The sequence below is a fragment of the Puma concolor genome, chromosome E4 (genome assembly GCF_028749965.1).
Source record: "Puma concolor isolate L17-30 chromosome E4, mPumCon1.1.hap2, whole genome shotgun sequence".
In the NCBI taxonomy this organism is placed as follows: domain Eukaryota; kingdom Metazoa; phylum Chordata; class Mammalia; order Carnivora; family Felidae; genus Puma; species Puma concolor.
Genome location: NC_141683.1, coordinates 15885718 through 15908918, shown reverse-complemented (window position 1 = coordinate 15908918; position 23201 = coordinate 15885718). Strand labels below are relative to the sequence as shown.

General features: G+C 37.6%; 1 protein-coding gene across 3 annotated transcripts in view; it reads right to left on the bottom strand.

Moving 5' to 3' along the window:
* Positions 1-23201, bottom strand: part of USH2A (usherin) — a 734839-nt gene that overhangs the window by 494591 nt on the left and 217047 nt on the right. For all 3 annotated transcript variants that reach the window (XM_025927811.2, XM_086694483.1, XM_086694484.1), the window contains exon 21: positions 13216-13446. In XM_025927811.2, the coding sequence (XP_025783596.2) occupies positions 13216-13446 (231 nt within the window). The remainder of the gene's footprint in view (positions 1-13215; positions 13447-23201) is intronic.

Genomic DNA, 23201 nt, shown 5'->3' with positions numbered 1-23201 from the left:
TTATTTCTTTGCTTGCCTGCCTGCTGTGTTGCTCTGACTGCTACATCTAGTACAGGTTTGAATAAAAATGGTAATAGTGGGCTTCTGTGTCATTTTCCTGATCTCTGGGGGAAAGCATTTGATATTTCACTATTAGTAGTATTTTATAAAAATGCACTCACCAGGTTGTTTCCTCTCTAGTTTGCTGAGAATTTTATCACGAATAGATGTTATATTTTATCTAAGGTGTTTATTGAATCTATGGGAATAATTTAGATTTCATCTTTATTAGGTTATGTGATGAGTCACATAGTCTATTTTCTTCATTATATTTTGTGTGTTTTGATTTATTGATGCTGGATTTTATTTTTATTAAGCCCTCCTTTAAATTTTGGGGAATTTTATTTGCCCTTTTCTTTCTTTTTGGTTTCCTCTTGAGTTAGGAATAGATCATTATTCTTTTCAACTATCCCTTTTCCTAATACGTGTTCAAACTTTTGTAGTTTAAAATAATAAGTCTAATACTCTTCAGTCCATCATGAATGGAACTGGAATTCTATCTACTGGGATACTAATTTAGCTATGATTTTAGTTCTAGAATTCTTATACTAATATACCCCAATTCTCTGTCAAATTCTGCATCTTTTCATTTATCTTCTTGAGATCACTAATCATAGTTCTTGTCAAGTCTTTATATATATGTGTGTGTGTGTGTGTATATATATATATATATACACACGTGTAGTGTGTATGAGTGTGTGTGTGATATATATATATATATATATATATATATATATATGTAATGACACACATTGGATATATATAACATATTCAATATATCTAGATTACTTCAAGATCGATTTTTATTTTTTATTTATTTGGTCCTATTTCTTGGTATTCCTGGTAATTTTGTATTGAATATAAGATATCATGTATAAAAAATTATAGACTCTTGTTGATAATGTTGTCTCCTTTTAGCAAATATTGAAACATTTTTGGCCAGAAGATAACTTTTATCCTATCAGAAGTTGAGATGGGTTGAGATGGGTTGAGGCTTTACTTCAGGCTTTGAGAAGACTGGTCTGTTTCTGGTTTTCTCTTACTCATAGAATTTCAACCGAAAGCCTGGTGGATTTAGCAGCCCCTTCCTCCATGGCAGGCCCTGAACCGGAATTTCTTGTCTCTCAAACCATGCTTTCATTTTCCCAAGACTATGCAATTTGGGACTAGCGAATAAAACAGAAGGAAAGAGCAAAGACAAAGTCTTACTAAACGGTTTTCCTTATTTCTGGGGCCTTAATCTCCCATGCCTTTGTAGTCCTAGTTACTCAGTACTGTCTCTAAACAATCATATTTTTAAGAAATTGTATCTAGTTTCTTTTCTTGTTTTCTCTCAGCATGAGGATTTTTTGATATCCTGCACAGCAGGAGACGGCTCTGTCTCTCATAGCTAGAGACAGAAATCACTTGTAATTATCTAATTACATGTTTGAGGAATGATTTCCCTGCAAGACTTTAAGTTCCCTAAGGTTAGGGACTCTACCTGTTTTGCTCAATACTCTCTCTAAAACACCAATGATAGCATCGGGCAAATGGAGTGAAATGGAGAAAAGTCTGCGTGTGGACTGATAAAATGATTGAGTTATTTCATCTAAAGTTAGATATAGAAAACAGAGCCAAAAGACTTGAAAAACAGTTGGCAGAAAATTGCAGGGGGGACCTGGTGAGATTTATTTGGTTTCTTTGTATTTTTAAAAGGATATAATGGTGCCATTATTATTGAGGGGCACATAGGGTAGGGATTGTAAAAAGTTGCATTTTGAAAACTGTTAATCTTGAATAAGGCATTTACAATGAAGCAGTGGGAGAAGAAATGTAAGCGACAGATTGAGAAGTCATTGCAGTGAGGAATGGACATGCAGAGCATCTTATTTTTTGAGAAGACTGATTATGAAGAAAAGGGAGGAAATAGAGTTAGATTTACAAGTGCATGTTAAAATAGAAAGGTAGCCACTAGAAATGCAGAAATGAGGTGTGGAGCATCTAAGTCTCTAGAGAAAGGAGAAAGGCAGCTAAAAACACAAAGGTCAGAAGTTCACAGATTGCATAAAAGAAAGTGACTTATCAGAGATATGTAGTAGAGAGAAGTTATAAAGGAGTATCATCAAGATTTATGTGGTTTGGGCACGTAAAATGTACGTATGAAGGGAAAGGCACATAATGTGAAATTCTGAATTAAAAAACGTCAGCCATAAATGCATGTATAACAGTGACCACAAATATATTCTGTGCCAACACTTTATGGTGATTCCTGCACAAAAACCCTATAATAATCCATTTTACGGATGGGGACACTGAGCTACAGAGCTGGTAAGTGACTCATGCCGAGTTGCACACAGCATGTTGGGGAGCCAGATTTTAAACGCGGAGCATCTGACTCCAGAACCTGCGCTTTTCACGCCGCTGCCCTTGCTTCCTTCCTTCTGCACCAGAATACCGACATCAATACGTCCATTGCCCTTGAAATGGAATTCAATCAGTTGGATGCTGTTAATCCATCCATAGCATTGATCACTGTTGTTTATAAAGCACTTTCAAGATTAAAAGTGCTTTTTATTGTACTATATATGTTTATTATGACTGTCATCTTAAACCTATTGCAATAAGCCCTAATGATAGGTATAGGTAAAAGTGTCAAAATATTCATTAACCTCAAAATTTAATAAGCCTAAGGAGATCCTGTATCTAAGAGACGCACAACACCTAGTTTCCAACAGCACAATGCGAGGGCTGTGGGGCAGAAAACAATTCCTGATACAGCACTCTTGCTGAAACAATTGACATAGAAGGAACACCACCAGCCACTCAGGACCATTAATAAGAATTTCTTTTCACCCTAAGTACCATATAGCATAAAACACACTTTCTTATGCATCTTAGGCCAACAGAATCAAAACAAATGGAGTTATCACTAAGCCATCAAAACTTCCAATAAGGTAGGCCTCAAGATTATGTAATATATTCTAACACACTGTGAATCTTACCATTAAGTCATTCTTACAGCTAAGCAATCTTTCTTACAAATTTCCCTCTTCTCTATCTATCTCATTTAGCTAATTCTTTATTCAACAGATATTTATTGCACATGTGGTCCTATGCTGTGTAAGGACAAATGTTAGAAGAAAACGGTCATCATTTCAGTCTGCTTGGGACCTAGGTAAGTGAGCACACGACTGTAATAGAGTGTGGTAGGAATACAACAGAGAAATTCTCGTTTTCTTTGGTGGTACATAGGAGAGGCCCCTAATCTAGATTTGGTATGGGGTGGGGGGAGGCCACTGAGAGGAACAGCTCGGCTGACACTTTAATGATAGGTAGGATTAGTCTGTGAAATGAAAAAGAAGCCCATTCAAAGAAGGGAAGGCATTCCAGGCAAAAGCATGGGTCTGTTCTAAGACCTGGGCTTCTAAGATGGAGTGGTGCATTCAGACAGCAGGAACTGAAAGTCATATAGCTGGAGGGTAAACCAGGAGATACATGGATGGAAAGATGAGGCTGAAAGGTAAGCAGCAAAGACTTCATGCAGGGCATCTCGATGGGAAACTACTGAAAGGTTTTAAGCAAGAGAATGGCAAGACAGCTTATTCATCAGAAACCCAGCCTAGAAAAAGAGTGAAACTGTTGGTAAGGAGACCCATACCACAGACCAGGATCAGGGATTAGCCATAGGACCAATGGATGGTTCCAAGAGTTGTGTAAGAGAAAGAATGGCCAGAGGAGGAATAATGGGTGCAATGTGAGAAAGGGTGTGAGAAGTCATATTCAAGAAATTTCCCAGGTTTCTATGTCAGGCAATCGGTGCTATTCACTTTGGTAGACACAGTGGTATACACAGAAGAATGAATGGATTTCAGCAGAGAAAAATTAAGAGAAGCAGAAGACAAGAAGGAGGCATCTGCATTCTTTTTCAATTTTCTGCCTGTGTAGGAGGAAGGGTCATTAAACCATTCATCCCTACACACCTCCCATAAGTCCCTATATCTCCTTTATGAAACTCTCCCAGGACCCCCTTTGTGAGGTTGGCATGGCCACCATTGCCAGAATGTCTCTTCAGGTGTTTTGTCCCCTCCTTCCTCTTTATGCCTCTCTGTTCAAGTTGCAGTTAAAGACAAAGGACTTAAATGAGGCTGCTCCTTAGTCACGACAATGTACGTAACTGAGTTTCCCTTCTTGAATCTCCAAACAAACACCTGAGGGCCATGTCTGTGAACTGCCTTCAATGTGCGGAACTTAACTGTGGTCTGCATAATTGTACTCGAAGTTTCCCTGCTCACATGGGAATCTTAATGCGTGATTTTGTAAAACATTTCTTCAGATCACTAGAACATAGTTTTGAAAGATAAGGCATTTTGGCAACAATATTATTGGAATTTCAAGCTTAGTAGAAATGAAATTAAGCTATACTCCTCTGTGGGTGTTATATATTTATCCTAATGGTATAACATAAGAGTAAATATAGCTCTTTAAGTATTTTTAATTAGTTTTTTTCCAAAAAAATATATACAAAATAATTCACTTCATTCAACTTTTTCATAGGGGCTAGTTTCTCTATCACTGCTGACTATGATGATTCTTTTTCTGTTCAAAGTTCCTCTTTCTACCCATTTAAGGAAGAAGAAGAAACTAAAATTAATCTCTATTATATTGATGCTAACTGCCATTAAAAGATGGAGACAACTGGGGTGCCTGGGTGGCTTGGTAGGTTAAGGGTCTGGCTGGCCCAGGTAATGATCTCACAGTGTGTGGGTTGGAGCCCCACATCGGGCTCTGTGCTGACGGCTCAGAGCCTGGAGTCTGCTTCGGATTCTGGGTCTCCTTCTCTCTCTGCCCCTCCTCCACTTGTACTCGGTCTCTCTCTCTCAAAAACAAATAAACATTAAACAAAAAAAGATGGAGACATTTTTTTTTCTTTAGCAATGAAGCCCTAGTGAAGATGTTTAAATGGCAAACATATTATAAGTGACGACATTGGACAATTGAAGTAGGTAAATGTGAGACCGCATAGAAAACCTGGGGACCTGGTGGGAACAGTGCGTTTGAGAATGTGACATGAGTGTGTGAGAACACATGTGCAGTGTGTATATCAGGTGACAATACAGCTCGGCTTGATAAACACAGAGAAGGAAACAGCAGATGCTTTAAAGCTGACTGAAAGCATTATCAGCTAACAGAAACGGTTTGCCCCAAATGTAAATATTATTCGGTCCTATTGACATGGTCAATGCTGGCTGGCTTACTGGCCACAGAAGCCCCTGTTGGGAAAAACTAGATGTGGTTTCCAAACATTTCCATTTATCAAGCATTATTATCTGTTTTGTTGTGTTGGTCCTCTCCTGTTTGTTTTATCTGAGCTACCCTGTACTCATTTTTAGGGTTCTTGGCATTAGGGCAGAAGAAAGAAAAATGTATTGTTAATGATAAAATTACATACATTTCTTTAATTTTTTTCATGTTTATTTTTGAGGGGGGGGGGGGAAGGGGCAGAGAGAGGGAGACACAGAAGCCGAAGCAGGCTCCAGGCTCCGAGCTCTCAGCACAGAGCCTGATGCGGGGCTCAAACTCACAAGCTGTGAGATCATGACCTGAGCTGAAGTCAGATGCCCAACTGACTGAGCCACCCAGGCGCCCCTGAAATTACATATTAATTTAAGCAACTTAGACTAGACTCTTGACCAAAAATAGGCAAGCTACCAGCCTGATGTCTGTTTTTGTTGTAAATAAAATGTTTTTACCCAAAACAACAAGGCTACACTTATTTGTTTCTATATCACCTATGGCTGCTTTCACACTACCATGGCAGAGCTGAGGAGCTGGGACGGAGACCTCACGGCTTGCTGAGCAGACAATATTTAATGTCTGGACATTTACAGGTGAACTCTGTAACCCCCTGCTCTAGACTGACACTGTAAAAGTTAAAAAGGGAGGGAAGGTTTCTTCATGCAAAGGGAAACTTGCAATTTCATTAAATTTGACCACCTAAGCAAGAGTTAACTGGTATAAGTTTTGGTGAAAGAAAAAGCCAGGTGTTGAAATGATTATTTTCAGCAATCAGAGATAAAATTCAAAAGCGAAACTGAACGTAGTACTCCCAAACCAACCCTACCGTTAATATTTCAAACACAAGGTGACATTATGGGAATGTGCTTCAAAATGTGTCACTTTATGGGGCGCCTGGGTGGCGCAGTCGGTTAAGCGTCCGACTTCAGCCAGGTCACGATCTCGCGGTCCGTGAGTTCGAGCCCCGCGTCGGGCTCTGGGCTGATGGCTCGGAGCCTGGAGCCTGTTTCCGATTCTGTGTCTCCCTCTCTCTCTGCCCCTCCCCCGTTCATGCTCTGTCTCTCTCTGTCCCAAAAATAAATAAAAAAAAAACGTTGAAAAAAAAAAAATTAAAAAAAAAAAAAACAAAAAAACAAAATGTGTCACTTTAAAAAATACAAGGGTTTAAACACATGCAGTCACTTAAATCGGCCTTTGTGATGCACTTGTTGAATGGGGAAAAACATGGTCCTTTCCCATCCAACAATGCTATCTTTACACATCTCCATTAAAGGTAGTAAAAACAAAACAATTTTCACTTACTTCTTAATATCCCAAGTCACTATGGGTTAGTCTGACTTCTGTGATTCCAAGAAGATACACAGTTGGGCCCTCGACCCTATGAATCCATAGATGCTCTCAACCAGATATTCACAATCTCTCCTTATTGTGTCACAACCAGAAACACATTACGAGCCTCTTCATTGCCTGGAAACCACTTCTCTGCTGACAAGGTCCGTGTTCCTGCTCTTGCCTTTCTCTTTCTGTATCATCACTGCCTGTTCATTAAACTTTTAGGCCAGATAGTTGATTCATATATCTGTTTTTCAGTAACTATGACTAAAATCTAACATCAAAGGTCAAATAAAACTTGAGATTTAAATCTGCCTTATGAGGACTTGGCATTTTATTTGTTTTATTATTTTATTTGTTTGTTTGATTTTAAGAACTTTCTGGTAAAATTACTTGCTCCCTGTTGGAGGAAAACAAATCCTGGGAAAGCAAGGGTGTTGAAGGTCAGAATTAATATGCTTTTACTAATTAGTCTATCTGAAGAAGTTTACTCTGCTTGCACCTTCTCTATAACTGCTTATAATGAGCTTTCTTTTAATGAAGTACTTAAATGTCCCAGCTCACTAAAAATAATAAATAATAATAATAAAGCACATATATCATAGAGTAAAAAAATATATATATAATATATGCTTTTAAGGAATATTGATTTGGGGAGTTGCCTTTCTCTCTTCATAGGTTGGTAATTAATTGTATTTCTGTATCCTAAAGCATTCTAGTTCAGTCATTTTGGGGAAGGCAAAAACCACAAGACAAAAACGTCTGACAATCATTTAGTGTCCTTGAACAGCATTATTATGAAGAAAGTGTACAGAGTTCTCATCTGCAAGATATTCAACATCAGTAATCACATTCCTCGTGAAGACAAATAAAAGGGAATTACATCCAGGTGCACATGTATGCTCATCTCCCCAGTGGTTTGCTACAAAGATCTCCCCAAAGGCAGTTCCTGATTTCTGAGCAGGGTCACCAGTAAAGGCAGTTTAAAAGGCTGTGATTGGCGGCTGGATACGACAATAGTCAAACCTTCCCCCAAACGATCATGGGCCTGTTTTCACTAATAGGAAGAAAAAGTGACAAGGAGAGAGGGTCACCTTTGGAATGCTAGTCTGAGCGGTAGTTTAGTTTGCTGTTTTTACCAGGTTCCCTTTGGATTACTAGCATTGCATGGAAAGGACTAAATTCTTTGTGTAAATCAAGTGGATTTACTCTGCATTCCTGAAAAAAAAAAATGAGCATTTTTTTTTTTCCCTCTGAAGACACAATGATCACCCCTTCCAACTGTAGAAGGTAGAGAATGTTCTATTTGCTACTCTTATTTTGGAAGGAGGAAGTATTGTTAATCCCATGTAACCAGAAAAATATTTTGCCATGAGTATTTACATGATTTTCTTTTTTTTATTTTATTTTATTTTATTTTATTTTATTTTATTTTATTTTACTTTATTTTATTTTATTTTATTTTTGGGACAGAGAGAGACAGAGCATGAACGGGGGAGGGGCAGAGAGAGAGGGAGACACAGAATCGGAAACAGGCTCCAGGCTCCGAGCCATCAGCCCAGAGCCTGACGCGGGGCTCGAACTCACGGACCGCGAGATCGTGACCTGGCTGAAGTCGGACGCTTAACCGACTGCGCCACCCAGGCGCCCCAATGATTTTCTAGTTAAAATATTATGAGCTTATGTTGAATTTGCTGCTTCTTTACACATTCTGACATAATCCAAGAATTGAATATCCATTTTATATTGAGTATTTCTCTCCATATCATTTAAATTATCCCTATAAATTAATGTATCCCTATACAAAAAACACATTTATGTTAATCATAAATTATGAACATAATATTATATGAAAAAATGATCTCTGAAAAATTTGTTCAAAAATCTGGTTATTTTTATTTAAAAAAAATTTTTTTTTCAACGTTTATTTATTTTGGGGACAGAGAGAGACAGAGCATGAATGGGGGAGGGGCAGAGAGAGAGGGAGACACAGAATCGGAAACAGGCTCCAGGCTCTGAGCCATCAGCCCAGAGCCCGACGTGGGGCTCGAACTCACGGAGCGCGAGATCGTGACCTGGCTGAAGTCGGACGCTTAACCGACTGCGCCACCCAGGCGCCCCGAAAAAAATCTGGTTATTTTTAAACTCAGATGTTTTGGTAACAACCTCTATTTTGACTTTTTGAAGCTACTTAAATATTCTATATTCGTTGATTTGGAATTTGAGAAGTTAGAGGCATTGGTCATCTAGCATAATCCTTCATTTAATAGATGAGCACGATTAGATCCACAGAAAAATAGTTTATCCAATGTTTCAATACTAGGCAGATTAATGTAACTATTTTCAATAACAAAATTAAATATCATATTTTAATATAGAAATTACATATTGCTCATACCTTAAATATAACATTCAGGCACAATATATGTGTAACAGGAGACGAATTAATAGAATACTAACTTTATAAATTTCAGAGGACTCTCAGAAGCGTGCCTGTCTCATGGTAAACACTTAAACATTTGTTAAATGAGTAACGATAAACAGCTAATGTTTAGACTTTTAAGTAACCTGCATGGCAGACACTGCAAAGTTCAGGAGGTGGCTATTGCCTTTCATTCTCGCCTACTTCTAGATATCACTATTGTACGTAGTATTATCATGCCAATTTTAAAGAGAAGGAAACAAAGATACAGAAACGATTAAGTGGTGTATCTAATTACCTGTAGCTAATAAATAACAGGGCCTGGATCTGAAATTTATCAGATTTCTCCCAAAGCACTCACTGTTACTCATATAGAAGTAGAGGAGTTAATACCTGATCTTAAATTTATACTGTGATGTAAATGACTGATAATATATCCTTCCTAGAGATTAGATTTTTGAAAGAATGCTTGTATTCAAAAGGAAAAGGTACCAAAAACAGACTCTAAAAAAGAGGCACCTGAATAATTTTTCTTCCCAGAAGTCAATTTTGATAGAGTTCATTTACAACACAAGGCTAAATAATTTACAATATTAAGCAACATGTTAGAACATATACTATTTTCATTATATCCTACTCACTAAAAACATTTAAGGCAAATATGGAAGAGGTGTGAGTTATATAAGAGATTCCTTTCTTGAGCTGCAATAATGAGATCATCTATACTAAAATTTTAATAACATCGTCCATGACTACAGAACATGTTATGAATGTATTTATAAGTGTTGTCATCAATGGGTAAAATCTGACTTATTTTTTTTATATATAACATATGCACAGTAATGTACATAACTGTATACTTGTCTTTGAGTACTGGATATCTCCATCCATATTTCAAGAGTCATTTTAGTTAGAGTTTGATATTTTAAAATGAATAATTCAAAATAAAAGCATCTTAGTTCTTACAATTATTCACTTATTAAACACAATTAATCATTTTTGAGATTTCCAAAATTGGCTCATTAAATTTGCCTCAGGATATAAAATTCTGCATAAGATATATAGAAAAGAAGTTGATAGCACCATTTGACAGATAGCACTTCAGCCCATTAAAATAATTTCATTCAGACATTAAACATCTAGCTTCTAAGAACAATCTGGAATCAATTGCTATGGAAAAAATGTGATCCCTAGATGGCTTTGGAGATGTAAGTAAATAAATAAGCCAACCCTATTAACTATTTGTACCTGAAAAGTCAGCAACTGAAAGAAAAATCCAAAAAAGTTTAGCAGTGTTGGGTAAGGAATATTTGATTGATAATTTTATCCCATCCACATTTATTACTGTCACATACTCTCATTCTACACCTTCCAAAAAACTGTCCACGTGTGTGCCTTTCCCTTCTGTGGCAAAGCACCAGCCATTGAATCAGAAGTTTCCAATTCATATTTGAACCCTGAAATTCAGTAGCTGTCGTACCTCAGGGAAGCCACGTACTGATTCTCCTTTCCTCTGTGCTCTGAGGGTAAAATTCCTACCTACAGGCTTGTAGGGATTGAATGAGAGAATATTTAAGTAAAATGAATGGAAGGTGCGAATTATGTACATACTGCTCTGCTTAGGAAAGATGCAAGTTTAGAGAAAGCTATCGCATTGGTTTTGTAAATTGTCCCAGCTTATTGATTGAGTAAACTTCATTTAACCATGGGCCCAGCTCAATAAAATTATTCAACCAAACCTGCCAATTGAGCCAAAGGATCAAACCAATAATTTGACGCAGACCTGGTTTAAAAGTTAAAGAGAACTTTAAAAGTAAGGTGAAGGTGCTAATAAAAAGGAGCTAGTATTGCCCCAGAACGTGCCTGAATGCAGAACTTCTTATTCTCTGGGAATCACCAAACCCCTAGGGAGCACTTCGAGCCAAAATTGTGATCTCCCCGCCTTGTCCTTCAAATGATGTGTACTCCAAACACATTTTCTGTGCAGCTGGAGGCTTTGTTATAGACAGAAGGATCCTGCTTAGTGAGGCCAGTGTTTACGGCCTAACTTTTTTAAAGAGGAATTTGGAAAACTTCCCAGACGCTACATCTGCCCCTAGCCCTTGCACCTCAGAGTATAAGGCCGGCTAGGGAGAGCGTGCAGACGACTAAATTTATTAACGGTGGACGGGCCACTCTATCTTTCACTGCAACAACAGTAGGTGATCCCATCAAAAATCTGTCTGCTGGCTAGCCCGCAAATCCAAGCTGACATACTTGCAGCAGATAGGCCCAGCTGAATGGAAACGAATGTTGTTTCCTCGAAGAAACACAGCGCGTGCCAAATCTTGGACCAGGAAGGCAGTTTCTATTTCCATTGGAGGAAAGGCTTTTTAGCTTTACATCCATAGCTTCTTTGCCAGATTTTTTTTCTTTTCTTTCCTTTCTTTGACATTTACAAATATTAAATGGAAGTGGAACATTTTATGAGATCTCAGTGGTTGAATTTCTAACACTCAATGATGATTTTGATGTACTAGACCAGGGGTATTCACCTCAATATACCTTGGCTAGAAGATCATTCATTACAAATGTACATCAGGCTCACTTAAAAGCAAACTGTTTACTATTTTAAATAAAAACAAAGCAATAGGGGTACCTGGGTGGCTCAGTCAGTTAAGCGTCAGTCTCTTAATTTAGGTTCAGGTCATGATCTCACAGTTTCGGGGTTCGAGCCCTGCATCAGGCTCTACGCTGACAGTGTCGAGTCTGCTTCGGATTCTCCCTCTCCCTCTCTCTTCCTCTCTGCCCCTCCCCTACTCATGCTCTCTCTCTGTCTCTCTCAAAAATAAATAAACTTTAAAAAATAAAGCAATAATATTTGAGCCACATTTTATAGCTCAAATTCCACTTCATTGTACTCAACATATGTAACATTTTAAACACTATTTGCTCTAGGGGCGCCTGAGTGGCGCAGTCGGTTAAGCGTCCGACTTCAGCCAGGTCACGATCTCGCGGTCCATGAGTTCGAGCCCCGCGTCAGGCTCTGGGCTGATGGCTCGGAGCCTGGAGCCCGTTTCCAGTTCTGTGTCTCCCTCTCTCTCTGCCCCTCCCCTGTTCATGCTCTGCCTCTCTCTGTCCCAAAAATAAATAAAAAACATTGAAAAAAAAATTTTAAAGACTATTTGCTCCAAAGTGACTTTCCCGTGGATTAAATGAATATCATTATGAGTTTACAGAATCATATGTACCTTATTCCTTTTAATTTTTTTTAATTGGGAAGGTGGAATATGTAACATAAATAGTTATAGTTTTCTATAATTATAGTGAAACAGAATTCTTAAAAACTCTAATTCAGAAAGGTAACAGAATGCCTGGAATATTGTAGGACCAGCAAGACCAGGAGTTGGGTGAGGCAAATGAGGCAGGATTACAGGGTCATGCAAGAAAGCAACGGATCCAGTCTTCATTTTAAAATTTGGGGTTTTATTGGGAATTTTTTGGCATTGGTTTTCATTTTTAAAAATATTGTGTGAAAACATTGTTTTTGTTGATTCCTGAGATTGCTCAAGTGCCTTAAGTGCCTTAAGCAAGTGCATCACTTACCCATAGAAGGTATGTTTCCCTGAAATTAGTTTTTCCCATAATGCTCTCCACAAAACCTACGGATAGTGATCATGCTTTAAAAAAAGTAACAAATAAGGATCTGGAATATTGGGCTATGAAAAATTAGATAGCTCTCTTATAATTCTTTTTAGAGACTTTAACAACCTGACATGTACTGAGAATCTCCAACCTCATGGGGCATTTCTCAAACTCATCTGCCCACAGAATTCTTTTTTTTTTTTTTTTATTTTTTTTATTTGGTAGAGCACATGAAGCGTTCTGAGGAACACACTCTGGTAAATGGTCTCATTTCCAGCATATACTTTGATCAAATAAAGCTTTCTTTCCACATCTATATTTTACTTTTCTTTCTGCTACTTACTCACTCCCCCCCCCCAGAATACTAAGAAGGTGGACATACTGACACAATCAAGTTATAAAAGGTCTGAATATTTCCGTAGACAAACATAGAAAAAATTCATTATGAAGGGCTATCAAAATAATAAGAAACAGCTTGGTGCTTAGTGCCTCTTCAATAAAGTAATGTCAAATACACTCACCAGTAAAGTCTGTATTGACTGGGTGTGTGGAGCTGGGAAATTTATAATATCCATTCCCTATGAAACGAATTCCTTTCATCATCGTGGCCGTTGGAGCTGGGAGAGATGACTCTTTCCGTTCTAGATGATATGTAGGAGAGGGTCCATTCAGTTCTTCAGGTGTGAGCCATCCAACACGGATGGTTGTGCTGTTGATTCCTTCGACCACAGGAGGCCTCAGCTGGGTTGGTGCTGAATATTAAAAAAAAAAAAAAAAAAAAAAAACATTTGTTACATTCAAGAACTTAGCTTCTATCTCTAGACACTCACACACGGGTACACATGTACTTGTGTACATCACACTCAAAATCAAGGCAGTTGTGGAGTATTTATGGGGTTCTAAGAACTGAAAACACAAGATAGAGTATACCTTAAATGGGACTAAACACAATTTAAATGACTAACAAATAGTTACCATAAAATGTTGCTGATTAAACAAAATTTCCCTGTGGAGATGATTTCTCTATTCTTTCTTATTCTGGTAAAAGACATTTCATATTATCATCTGCTGGTGCCCCACCCAGATTCCCTTAACCAAGGTGGTATCCCAGTGCTCAAATGTGGCTGTTGATCACCATTGGATCATGGCTGCCCCCTTTTCTGGAAAATTTCCCTTGCCTGAGTGGGAGCTACCTCCCCCAGAAGTTACAAGATCCCTCATGAAACCTATAGCCTGTAACTCCCAGTGACTACCGTGGGTGATTACTGATCACAAAGGGCAGAGCCCCTGTGTTAACACAGCATCAACTTAGGGCTGCAATTCACAGAGGCCAATCAAGGAAAGAAAATGATTCAAATGGACTAATTGGAGACACGAGAGACAGCATGGGGTTTGAGAAAACCAGGCCAGGGTGAAGAGTCACGGATTTGTGCCAGCCAGTGGATAGTAAAGGAACAATGACCTGAAGTTGCCAGATGTCTTACTTTGTTAAAAATAGTCATTTTATGTGTAACCGTTCTGATTTTTAAAGTTTAGTAACTGGTTTAAATTAAAACAAATAAGCAAAACCACTCTGAAAGCCAAACAGGGCATCCACATGAGGAAAAGGAGCCTGTGAACTCAGCGGTTTATGAACTCTGGTCCAGGTACAACAGCCCCCAGGGCTCTGAAGTGACCACACCACTGCAGGGCCTGTGCGTAGGGGCAGAGAATGCCCAGCGTCCTTCCACACACCGAGGCCTCGACATGCTTCAAGTTCTGGGACACTGGCAATTCTCTGGAGGCTTCTGGGACACCCAAGGAGTAAGTAACAGAGATGGCAATTTTCCCTAAAACCTGATGGAAAGGGGATCAGAGTAACAAGTGAGTTATTGAAACTAAGGTTTTGTTTTGATTTTTCTTCTTAAACAGTTGAGTGTGTAGGCTGAAGTTCATTCCTGCTCTAAGCGGGTCGGGTGGGTTTGAGAGGTACAAGCAAAGAAAGGAACAAATATCATTACCTCCAAGCCTACTTTTTAAGGGCCTACACTAAAGCTGTGGACTTTTAATTTCCATCTGTGTTCACACAGGCTTCTGCATACACAAAGTCTTGGCCTGTTTCAATAAACATATATTAAAATGATGTGAATACAAGATTTGATAGCCTTAAACCATGAAAGACAATTCACCTTAAAACAGCTTAGAACAAGTAGCATTTGTTACTTTCTAGAAAGCTTGGCCAGCTTTCCAAAGAGAAACAATTGATTGTGATTCTATTTCAACATTTTGTAAAGAACAGAGGGCACAGAGCAAAATGTTCAACTTAGATAATTAACAACTCAGTTCCTCTTCTGCCACGGCAAACCATGAGATGTCTTTATATATATATATGAATCTGTAAATTGTATGCATGATTTCCTTTAGCATTCCTTGCCAAAATTAGCTAAATGGTAGGTTCTCAAAGATTTCACTCTACAAGCCATGTTCCATCTTCAAAATAATCCAAGAAAATAAAAATCTAAGGCATCTAGAAATTTCTTCTCCCCTTAAGCTTCTCTTCAGTGTTTGGAATTACATCTTTGTATTAAAATTTCAGCAGGCTATTATTGGCTATGAGCTTAACTGAGGATGAAGAATTGTCAAAGATTTTTGAGTCCTGGGTTCAAGGAAGTAATTATATAATTGTTCAAGGACAAATTATATAATTGTTTATAATCTAAAGTCTGCTATTTAAAAGCACAAAGGAGGATTTTGAACTCTTCTGTTATATTTTCTATTTTCCACATATGATTCCCTAGTGTCCTGGGACAAAATGATTTGAAATTTTAGTTTGAAAAACACCATCTATTCCAATGACATCCAATAGAACACTATCTGATAATGGAAATGTTCTACATCTGTACTGTCTAGTATGGTAGGCGTTAGCCACATATGAATATTGAGCACTTGAGCTTTGGTTAGTGGGACTGAAGAATGGAAGTTTACATTTTATTTAATTTTAATTAATTTGAAGTTTAAATAGCCATATATGGCTACCGTACTGGATAGCAAAGATCTAGAGAATCACAAACTATAAATATTTGGTGTGTTGGGAGTAGGATGTCCATTTGAAATAAATAGAGAACTTATGAATATACCTCCTGTACATCTTAAGAACTAAAGAGTTTTATCCTTGTTTAAAAGTAGCTTCAGGGTGCCTGGATGGCTCAGTTAGTTAAGCATCTGATTCTTGGTTTCAGCTCAGGTCATGATCTCACAGTTTGTGAGATCCAGCCCTGTGTCGGGCTCTTGCTCTGACAGCATGGAGCCTGCTTGGGATTCTCTCTCTCCCTCTCTCAGTGCCCCTCCCCTTTTCTTTTTCTCAAAAATAAACACTTAAAAGTAGTCTTTTCCTGAAGTTCCCATTTGTTTGATATTTGGTATTCCTTTACTCCAATAACCCAGCTAGTTGAGGATAATGGTGAAGTGCTGTACCACTATAGCATTCAGAATCCTTTCCCCCATGGATACCATAATCAAACTCACTTTTTAATCAGGAATATAAATTCAGTCAAACAAAACAAAAGAAATTGCAGCAACTCAATAGTTTTATTTTAATATCTCCTAAAATGAGAGTGCACTTATTTTTTTTTTTTTATTTTGGCAAAATGATTATAATCAGTAAGGGCACACTCACTGAGAATGCACAAAAATTAATGTTGACTGTTTAAATTTTAACAAGTAGTGGAACACTTCTTCTAAATTCACAGGAGAATTATTCCACCAAGCAATGAAACTATTCTTAGGAAGTCAACTACAGAAAATGAGTCAAATTAGAGTATACTTTTTATTCTCTTGCTGAAAACAAAACAAAACAAAACAAAAACACAACAACCTTCCAGCTGGTATGTTATATGTTTCACTTGGAGGAGTCAACCTAGCCTGTTTGAAAGGGTGAGCACCCCACTGAGTTATTATTTTCCCAGTTCCCCTAAGACCAGAGGCGGGATTTTCAATCAATTAAACTAGACTGGTCACACTTAACCACACACACATGCACACACACAGACACACACACACACACACACACACACAGAATGATGAAAAGAAAAACAGATATTCCTGAACTATTCAACACACTCACACAAATACAGACTCACTAAGAGAGAGAAATAATAAAGGATCATTTCTCACACTATCAAAGTAAAGGGATTATAGTTATAAATTCATTAATCACAAAACAGTGAATTAATAGACAACATAGAATAATGGAAAGGACTCTGCAGACTATTAGAGATTACATTTTACTTTTTAATTTCTAACTCTGCATAACTTAGAAAAATCACTAAAACTTATGCAGGTCTCAGTTTTCTCATCTACAACAGGAGGATAAATTTCAGCAGACTACCTTGACAATAACTGCTTTTAAAAACAATATATATAATTGTGTTAGGCTTTAGAAAGCAAATTTCTATACAAACACAAGGCACTATTATTACTAGCCAATAACACACATTTCAGATAACATATCACAAAAGGATACAATTCATCCACATTCAAAATCTGTATTTACTTAGAAAATCCTCTTATAAATGTCAAGTATAAAATGGATCTTCAATATCCATAGTTTCAAAGAATAACAACATACAAAGTCTGTTTCCACTTAGAATAAACTTAACAATGTTTTTGTATTTTTTGCAATAGCTTTGTAATCCAGTTTCCAGTCTAGCTCTTCTATTTGTAAATATTCTTTATAAAATGCTCTGATAATGGACATTCTGCTTTATGCAGCATTTATTACTTTATAATCTGATTAATAGCATATCATAATGCATAAATTTACATGTGCAAAATTTATGTAGTGTGGAGTTTGAGTGTCATAGCATAAGAACGGAGGCCTAAATGAGCAGAAGCTCTCGCTGATGGCAGGTCTTTAAAATCAAATCTCTTTATTTGTTTTCAAGCAAGAGTTTGTTACCTATGAACACTGCATGGCACTGTTAATATCTTAAAACACCATCCACTTCCCATTAGGAAGACAGGAATCCAACAACGAACAGCCTTTCTACGTTTCAGGCATCTGTGGGGAGCAGACTGACATAAGACCTCCTCAGGCACCTTAGCAACAGAACATGATTTTGACTTTTCCTTACAAATATAAAACTGTCACAAGAAATGCAGTTTGCCCAAACACTTCCAGGCCAAAACACCCATGGAAAGGCACTGGGATCAGGACTTAAACAAGAATGTCAGATCAGGAAGCCATGATTTCTCAGTTGGCGACCACTCGACTGTACCTGCTCTCCCGTCAGTGTCCAGAAGAGGAGAGGATGCTCCCCTCAGAATCACGAGACCACTCAGCCTTGCCTTGTTCACTGTCTATTCTCTGGAGAAAAAAGAACAAATCTACTTTACCATTCCCTGTTTTGCATACTAGTTTCCTTCCAGAGAGAACATGTACAGTGGAACTGATCTGGAAAGGAGAAAACTTAGCTTCTAGAGTGGCTCTTTAGGTCCCCAATTTGGCTAATCCATTATTTGGTATCTCTGTTCCTCAGTGCCTCATTTGTCCAAGAGTACGACAGAAGTGAGGGTGTCCTCCAGTTTCAAAATTCTATGATTGAATACTTTCTAGCAGTGCTTCTGAATTAGTAAACCAGAAGGCATGCTGGACATCTGACACCCGGACCCTCTCAGTGCCCCAGGAAGCCAGCTAGTTTATCCCCTTCAGCTCTGAGCCACCCTGTTTCTTCACCACACCAGGGCACACAAATATTATGATTTCTTTAATATGTCTTAAGACATAAAGGATGGTCAGAGAGCACTGCTTTTAGAGAATTTAAGGGAGATCACTTGTTTGGTGAATAAACACTACCTTAACCAGCTGTTGTTCTGATGATCATCAATTCGTACGTAACTAGCATCCTACATGTGTGGAGAAGAGGGTCTGTGATTTCTGAACCACGCACACAGCGGCATGATGACGGGGCACACCGTCCCCTAAAGTCCACCGTTAATAAAAGGTAGCTGCTTGGACTGTAATTATGGCATCCTTGCTACCCAAACTTGAAGCTTTTATGGGGCTTATGCAATTAACTACTTAAATGCATCGTAACACTTGCTTCTCTGACAGCAAAGTATTGATTTTTTAATCATTTTCAAGTCTCCTCTAGCACAAATAAATGTACTACAGTTACAGTTAATGCACTGTGTACATGCATTAAATGCTGGTGTGACACAATTTATTATTTTGTGATATATAGAATTGAAGTTTGGCTTCTCAGAAATTAGCACCACCGGTCCAGCATCAGTATGGAAACTACCATTGTCCTTGATACTCCAAATTCTCTACCTTCAAAAAGCTGGAGACCTTTGTTAATAGGATAGTTAGGCTTTTACAAAAAGGGGGGGAGCTGAATATAAATCTTTTATATATGTCAGTGTAGGAGAAAATTAAAAATAGTCTAACGCAAGATACAGTTTATATTTTCCTAAAGGTGTCACTGTAGGACCTATGGCAACTTTGTTCAGGTGAATTTTCGTCTCCTTAATTTCTTTCCTTGTACTTATTTAGGGTACATCTATCAAAATATTTTGCATACTGTAGTCTCCCTGATTCAGCCAATTTTTGCATATTCTAATTGTGTCATTTTAATGTCTTCCTATAGGTAACACTTTATAAAGCTAAAAGGCTGTTTTAAAAAGTATGATTTCTGCATGCCAAAAAGGCCAGGAGAACCCTATTAAAGTCACATATCTAAATGCAGACCTGATGACAGAGGTCATTACATGTTTCATCAACAAGCCTTTTGCTTGGGTGCAGCCACACAGTCAAAATTAAAGTTGGTGAGTAAAAAGCAGTTAATTTTGTTTTGTTAGAAATAATATCATTTTAGTTTTAGCATCTAAGACAGATGCCAGCATTTCACTCTGAACAGATGGTAATTCCTTCTAATAGTGCATCTCTGTATTAGTAAGGTCTGTTGTGTATACAAACAGTAATAAACAGTAGGTAAGGATCAAAATAAATTTTAATTGTTGACATTAAATTCTGGCAGCCACAGTTCTAAGGCTGCAATATTCCTTTTTCAAATCTGTCAGATTTACTAATGCTGCGAGAGCTTTGCCGAAAGCTGCCAGATTCCAGTCTCAGTAAAAAGATTTTTACATGCCACCGGTTACCCGTCCGTAGCAGGATACCTGTTTTCGTACCCTGACACCATTGTTCAATAATGACATGGAATTGGTACGACCATCCATGTGATGGTCAGCCAGGATTTCTTTTAGAATATTCCTGAAGGACCGAGCATCTAACGAAGAGGTTATTATAAAAAGCTATATCCAATTTGTTACACTATGGGTAACGGTAGGATCACAGCCCTTTCCCTACCCTGCTCAGGAAAGGTCTCCCATTCAACTCATTTTATTCTATTTGCAAATCTGGGCATTCCTGAACTTCTCTGAAAGTGACATCATTCCTTCCTTTCATATTGTTTGCTTTGCCTGACTCTGAAGGATTTCCCTGACAGTCAGAGATACCATCAGCTGTGCTCTCCTATAGGCTTTGCTGTGGATCCAGAGTGCCAACAAGCACCAGTTTGGTCCTGATAATGCCTCCAGCGATCTGGTATTACAAGTAGTAGCCGCTATTTATTTTGGGAAGCTGCCATGTTAAAAAAAAAAAAACAAAAACATTAAAAAACCCAGTTTGGCATTCAGGTGACTGTTCAATAACAAACATGCTTTGCAATCATATTTCTTTAAAAAATGGATGTATTTTTTTTAATCATGAAAAATATATTGCTTCCACCATATGGGACAACCAACGACTCACCAACCGATTTAAGATGCAGCATATTGAGCTGACCATATGTTACAGTGCTGTTGAATGGCTGAGTGATTCATGCCCGTCACATTCTAGTATATCAATTAAAGCTCCTTGAAGTCTGCATGATTTGTGTCTCTGTTATTAAACCCTGCTAATTCATCCCACTTACACATCTGTTATAAATCTCTAGGAGTGCTGCATGATTCATGGCAATCTGTGAGCATGCTACAGCAAATTCTTCTCCTTGTAATTAACAGTAAATTGTTTTACTGCCATGCAATGAATTTTTCAGTTATATTGCAAATGAACTCCTAAATGTGCGGTTCTTTCCTAAGAACTGACTTATATCATTAGGCAATTAAAAAGTATTGCTTTGAACCAAAAGCTTTTAATCAAGAGAAATACAACTTAAACATCGCTTAAGAGCCATGGAAATTTGACATGTTGGTTAAAACTGTAAAATAATTTCTGTTGTGGAAAGAGCAAAACAAACAAACAAAACCCTCGGTGTACTCAGGATTTCCCTGATGCTAAGATAGAACTGCTGTCTGAAAACCCTCGGTGAGACAAGTTTGCACAGATACTGTTTATCTTAGAAGTTACTTAAGTCATCTGTCATTACCAAATTTCTCAGATTGCTTTACACTTCTCTAATTGTAAAACAGTGCCTTTATTCTTGAAATAAATAATTGGATAATTAGCCAAGTTGGATCATCAGAGGATTCCAGAGCTGTTCAAGTGTTCTTGTCAAAGGTGAAGCAAATTCATTTCAGCTCCCCTCTGCAGCTCTTCGAAGAGGCTTTGATTTTTTTTCCCCCACTTTCTTGGCAGCAGCTTCAGATTCATGAGTCCATACATCAAGTCAGTAGTTTAACAACAAATGGAATTAAATTCAAAGAAGGGAAACTAATTGAAGGACAGCAACAAAAGTGTTTGGTAATGTGCTTTTTAATATGGCATGCCACATTTGCATGATAATTTTTCCTTTTTAGCATGGAGCAGAAAGTGACTAGCTTAATGAGGGATTATTCAAGGCAGGAACGAACAAAATGCATTCATAACTAAGAACAAAGATTGTATTATGAAACAAAAACAGGCAACCTCAGAGAAGTAACTGGATGATTGGTTTATGCATTATGAATAAAAAGATAGAAAAATATTTATATTAGTATTCACTAATGACTATATATACAAGATTGTTGTAATTAAAATTATAAATTAACATATTAAGAGTGCTTGTTTAATCACTCTGGGTCCTATTCACAATGAAAAGACTCATGTACCTGCATGCAAAACAATGTGTGTTTTCAACTGAGCAGCAAACAGCCTATACATTTTACTTTTGATTCAGAGAAAAACCTTAATGCACCGCTAATTACTTGCTTAATGGGAGATGGGTACTTCTAAGCTTGTAGTGTAGAGGTCAATTTATGACAGGCAAAGGAAATATCACATTGCTCGTCCAGGAATGGAGCTCCAAGAGGAATTGCTCTTAAGAAAGGTTTAAATTGTACTGAATTCTCAAAGCGTGGAAACACACAAATTTCCTAAATTGAAAGGGTGATCTTAAGGAAAAAATAACAAGGACTCTAACAGGGCCCGGGCCATCGGTTCATTACCCACAGAAACCCAGAAGCAACTCCAGAGCCACTGATGACCCTGCTTGGAGACTTTGCTACAGAGACAAGAAATGTGGCTGCTCCTGGGTGTATGCCTCCCGCAGATCAGTTCTCAGGTTTGTCGCAAGCACGAAACTAAAGAGGTAGCAATGCAACATTCCAGAAGAAATGCACCATTTCTAACCATATCTTTCACTGAAAAAATACTTGAAACAAAACAAGAGGCAGTTGAAATTCTCAGGCTTTCTACTAAAAATCAGATAAATCTTCACAAGTATCTCTTTGATTCCTGTGACTGAGATTTAAGGAGGAAACATATTTTTACGAATCAATGATTTCAAAAGGCTGAATACTATTACTAACTTTTGGAACCCTTTTTCAAAGGTTTTGAATGGTCACTGGCTTCTTTCCTTCTCCTAAAATAAATTCGTCTGAACTACATTTTCATGTAAGAGTTAATTCCCCACACATCCATTCGAATTCGCTGCAGTAATATATTCCCTCCGACTTGCAGTTTTATTACTTGAAGAAACAGGGCAGGAAGAATCCTAAAGCTGCAAGTCAACTTTTATTTCTTCCCTACGGCAAACCTGTTGACCAAAAGGATTGACTATCTCTGTGTTTATTTTTATGACTTAGCATCTGTGAGTTATAGCCAGATGTTTAATCTTAAGAAAATTTTGGAAACAAAAACTTTCATTTACTGAAAATAAGGGTGGCAAAAAGATACTGGATCTGTAATTGCTGGGCTTTTCCTTATATCCCAACAAAAACAAAGAAGTTCATTCTTACTGATCTCAACACCCTTGAAAATTATGTCCTTTAAAATAAATCAAATGGCAAGTAAAAATTATTTTGCCATACTTTTGTCATGTAAGTGACCTTGTTCTCTGCTCTACAGATGAAGAATCAGACTCCTGACCAAAATTAAAGGATTAAGAAAAAAAAAAAAACATTTCCCCAGAAGAACACTAAAATGACTTTTCCTTCAGAAAAGAAAGCATTTTACATGGGAACGAAAGTTGATGTATTTCTCTTAATGGAGATTGGGTAGAAGGAGCATTGTGGCAAAGAACAACAACAACAACAATTTTAATTTCCA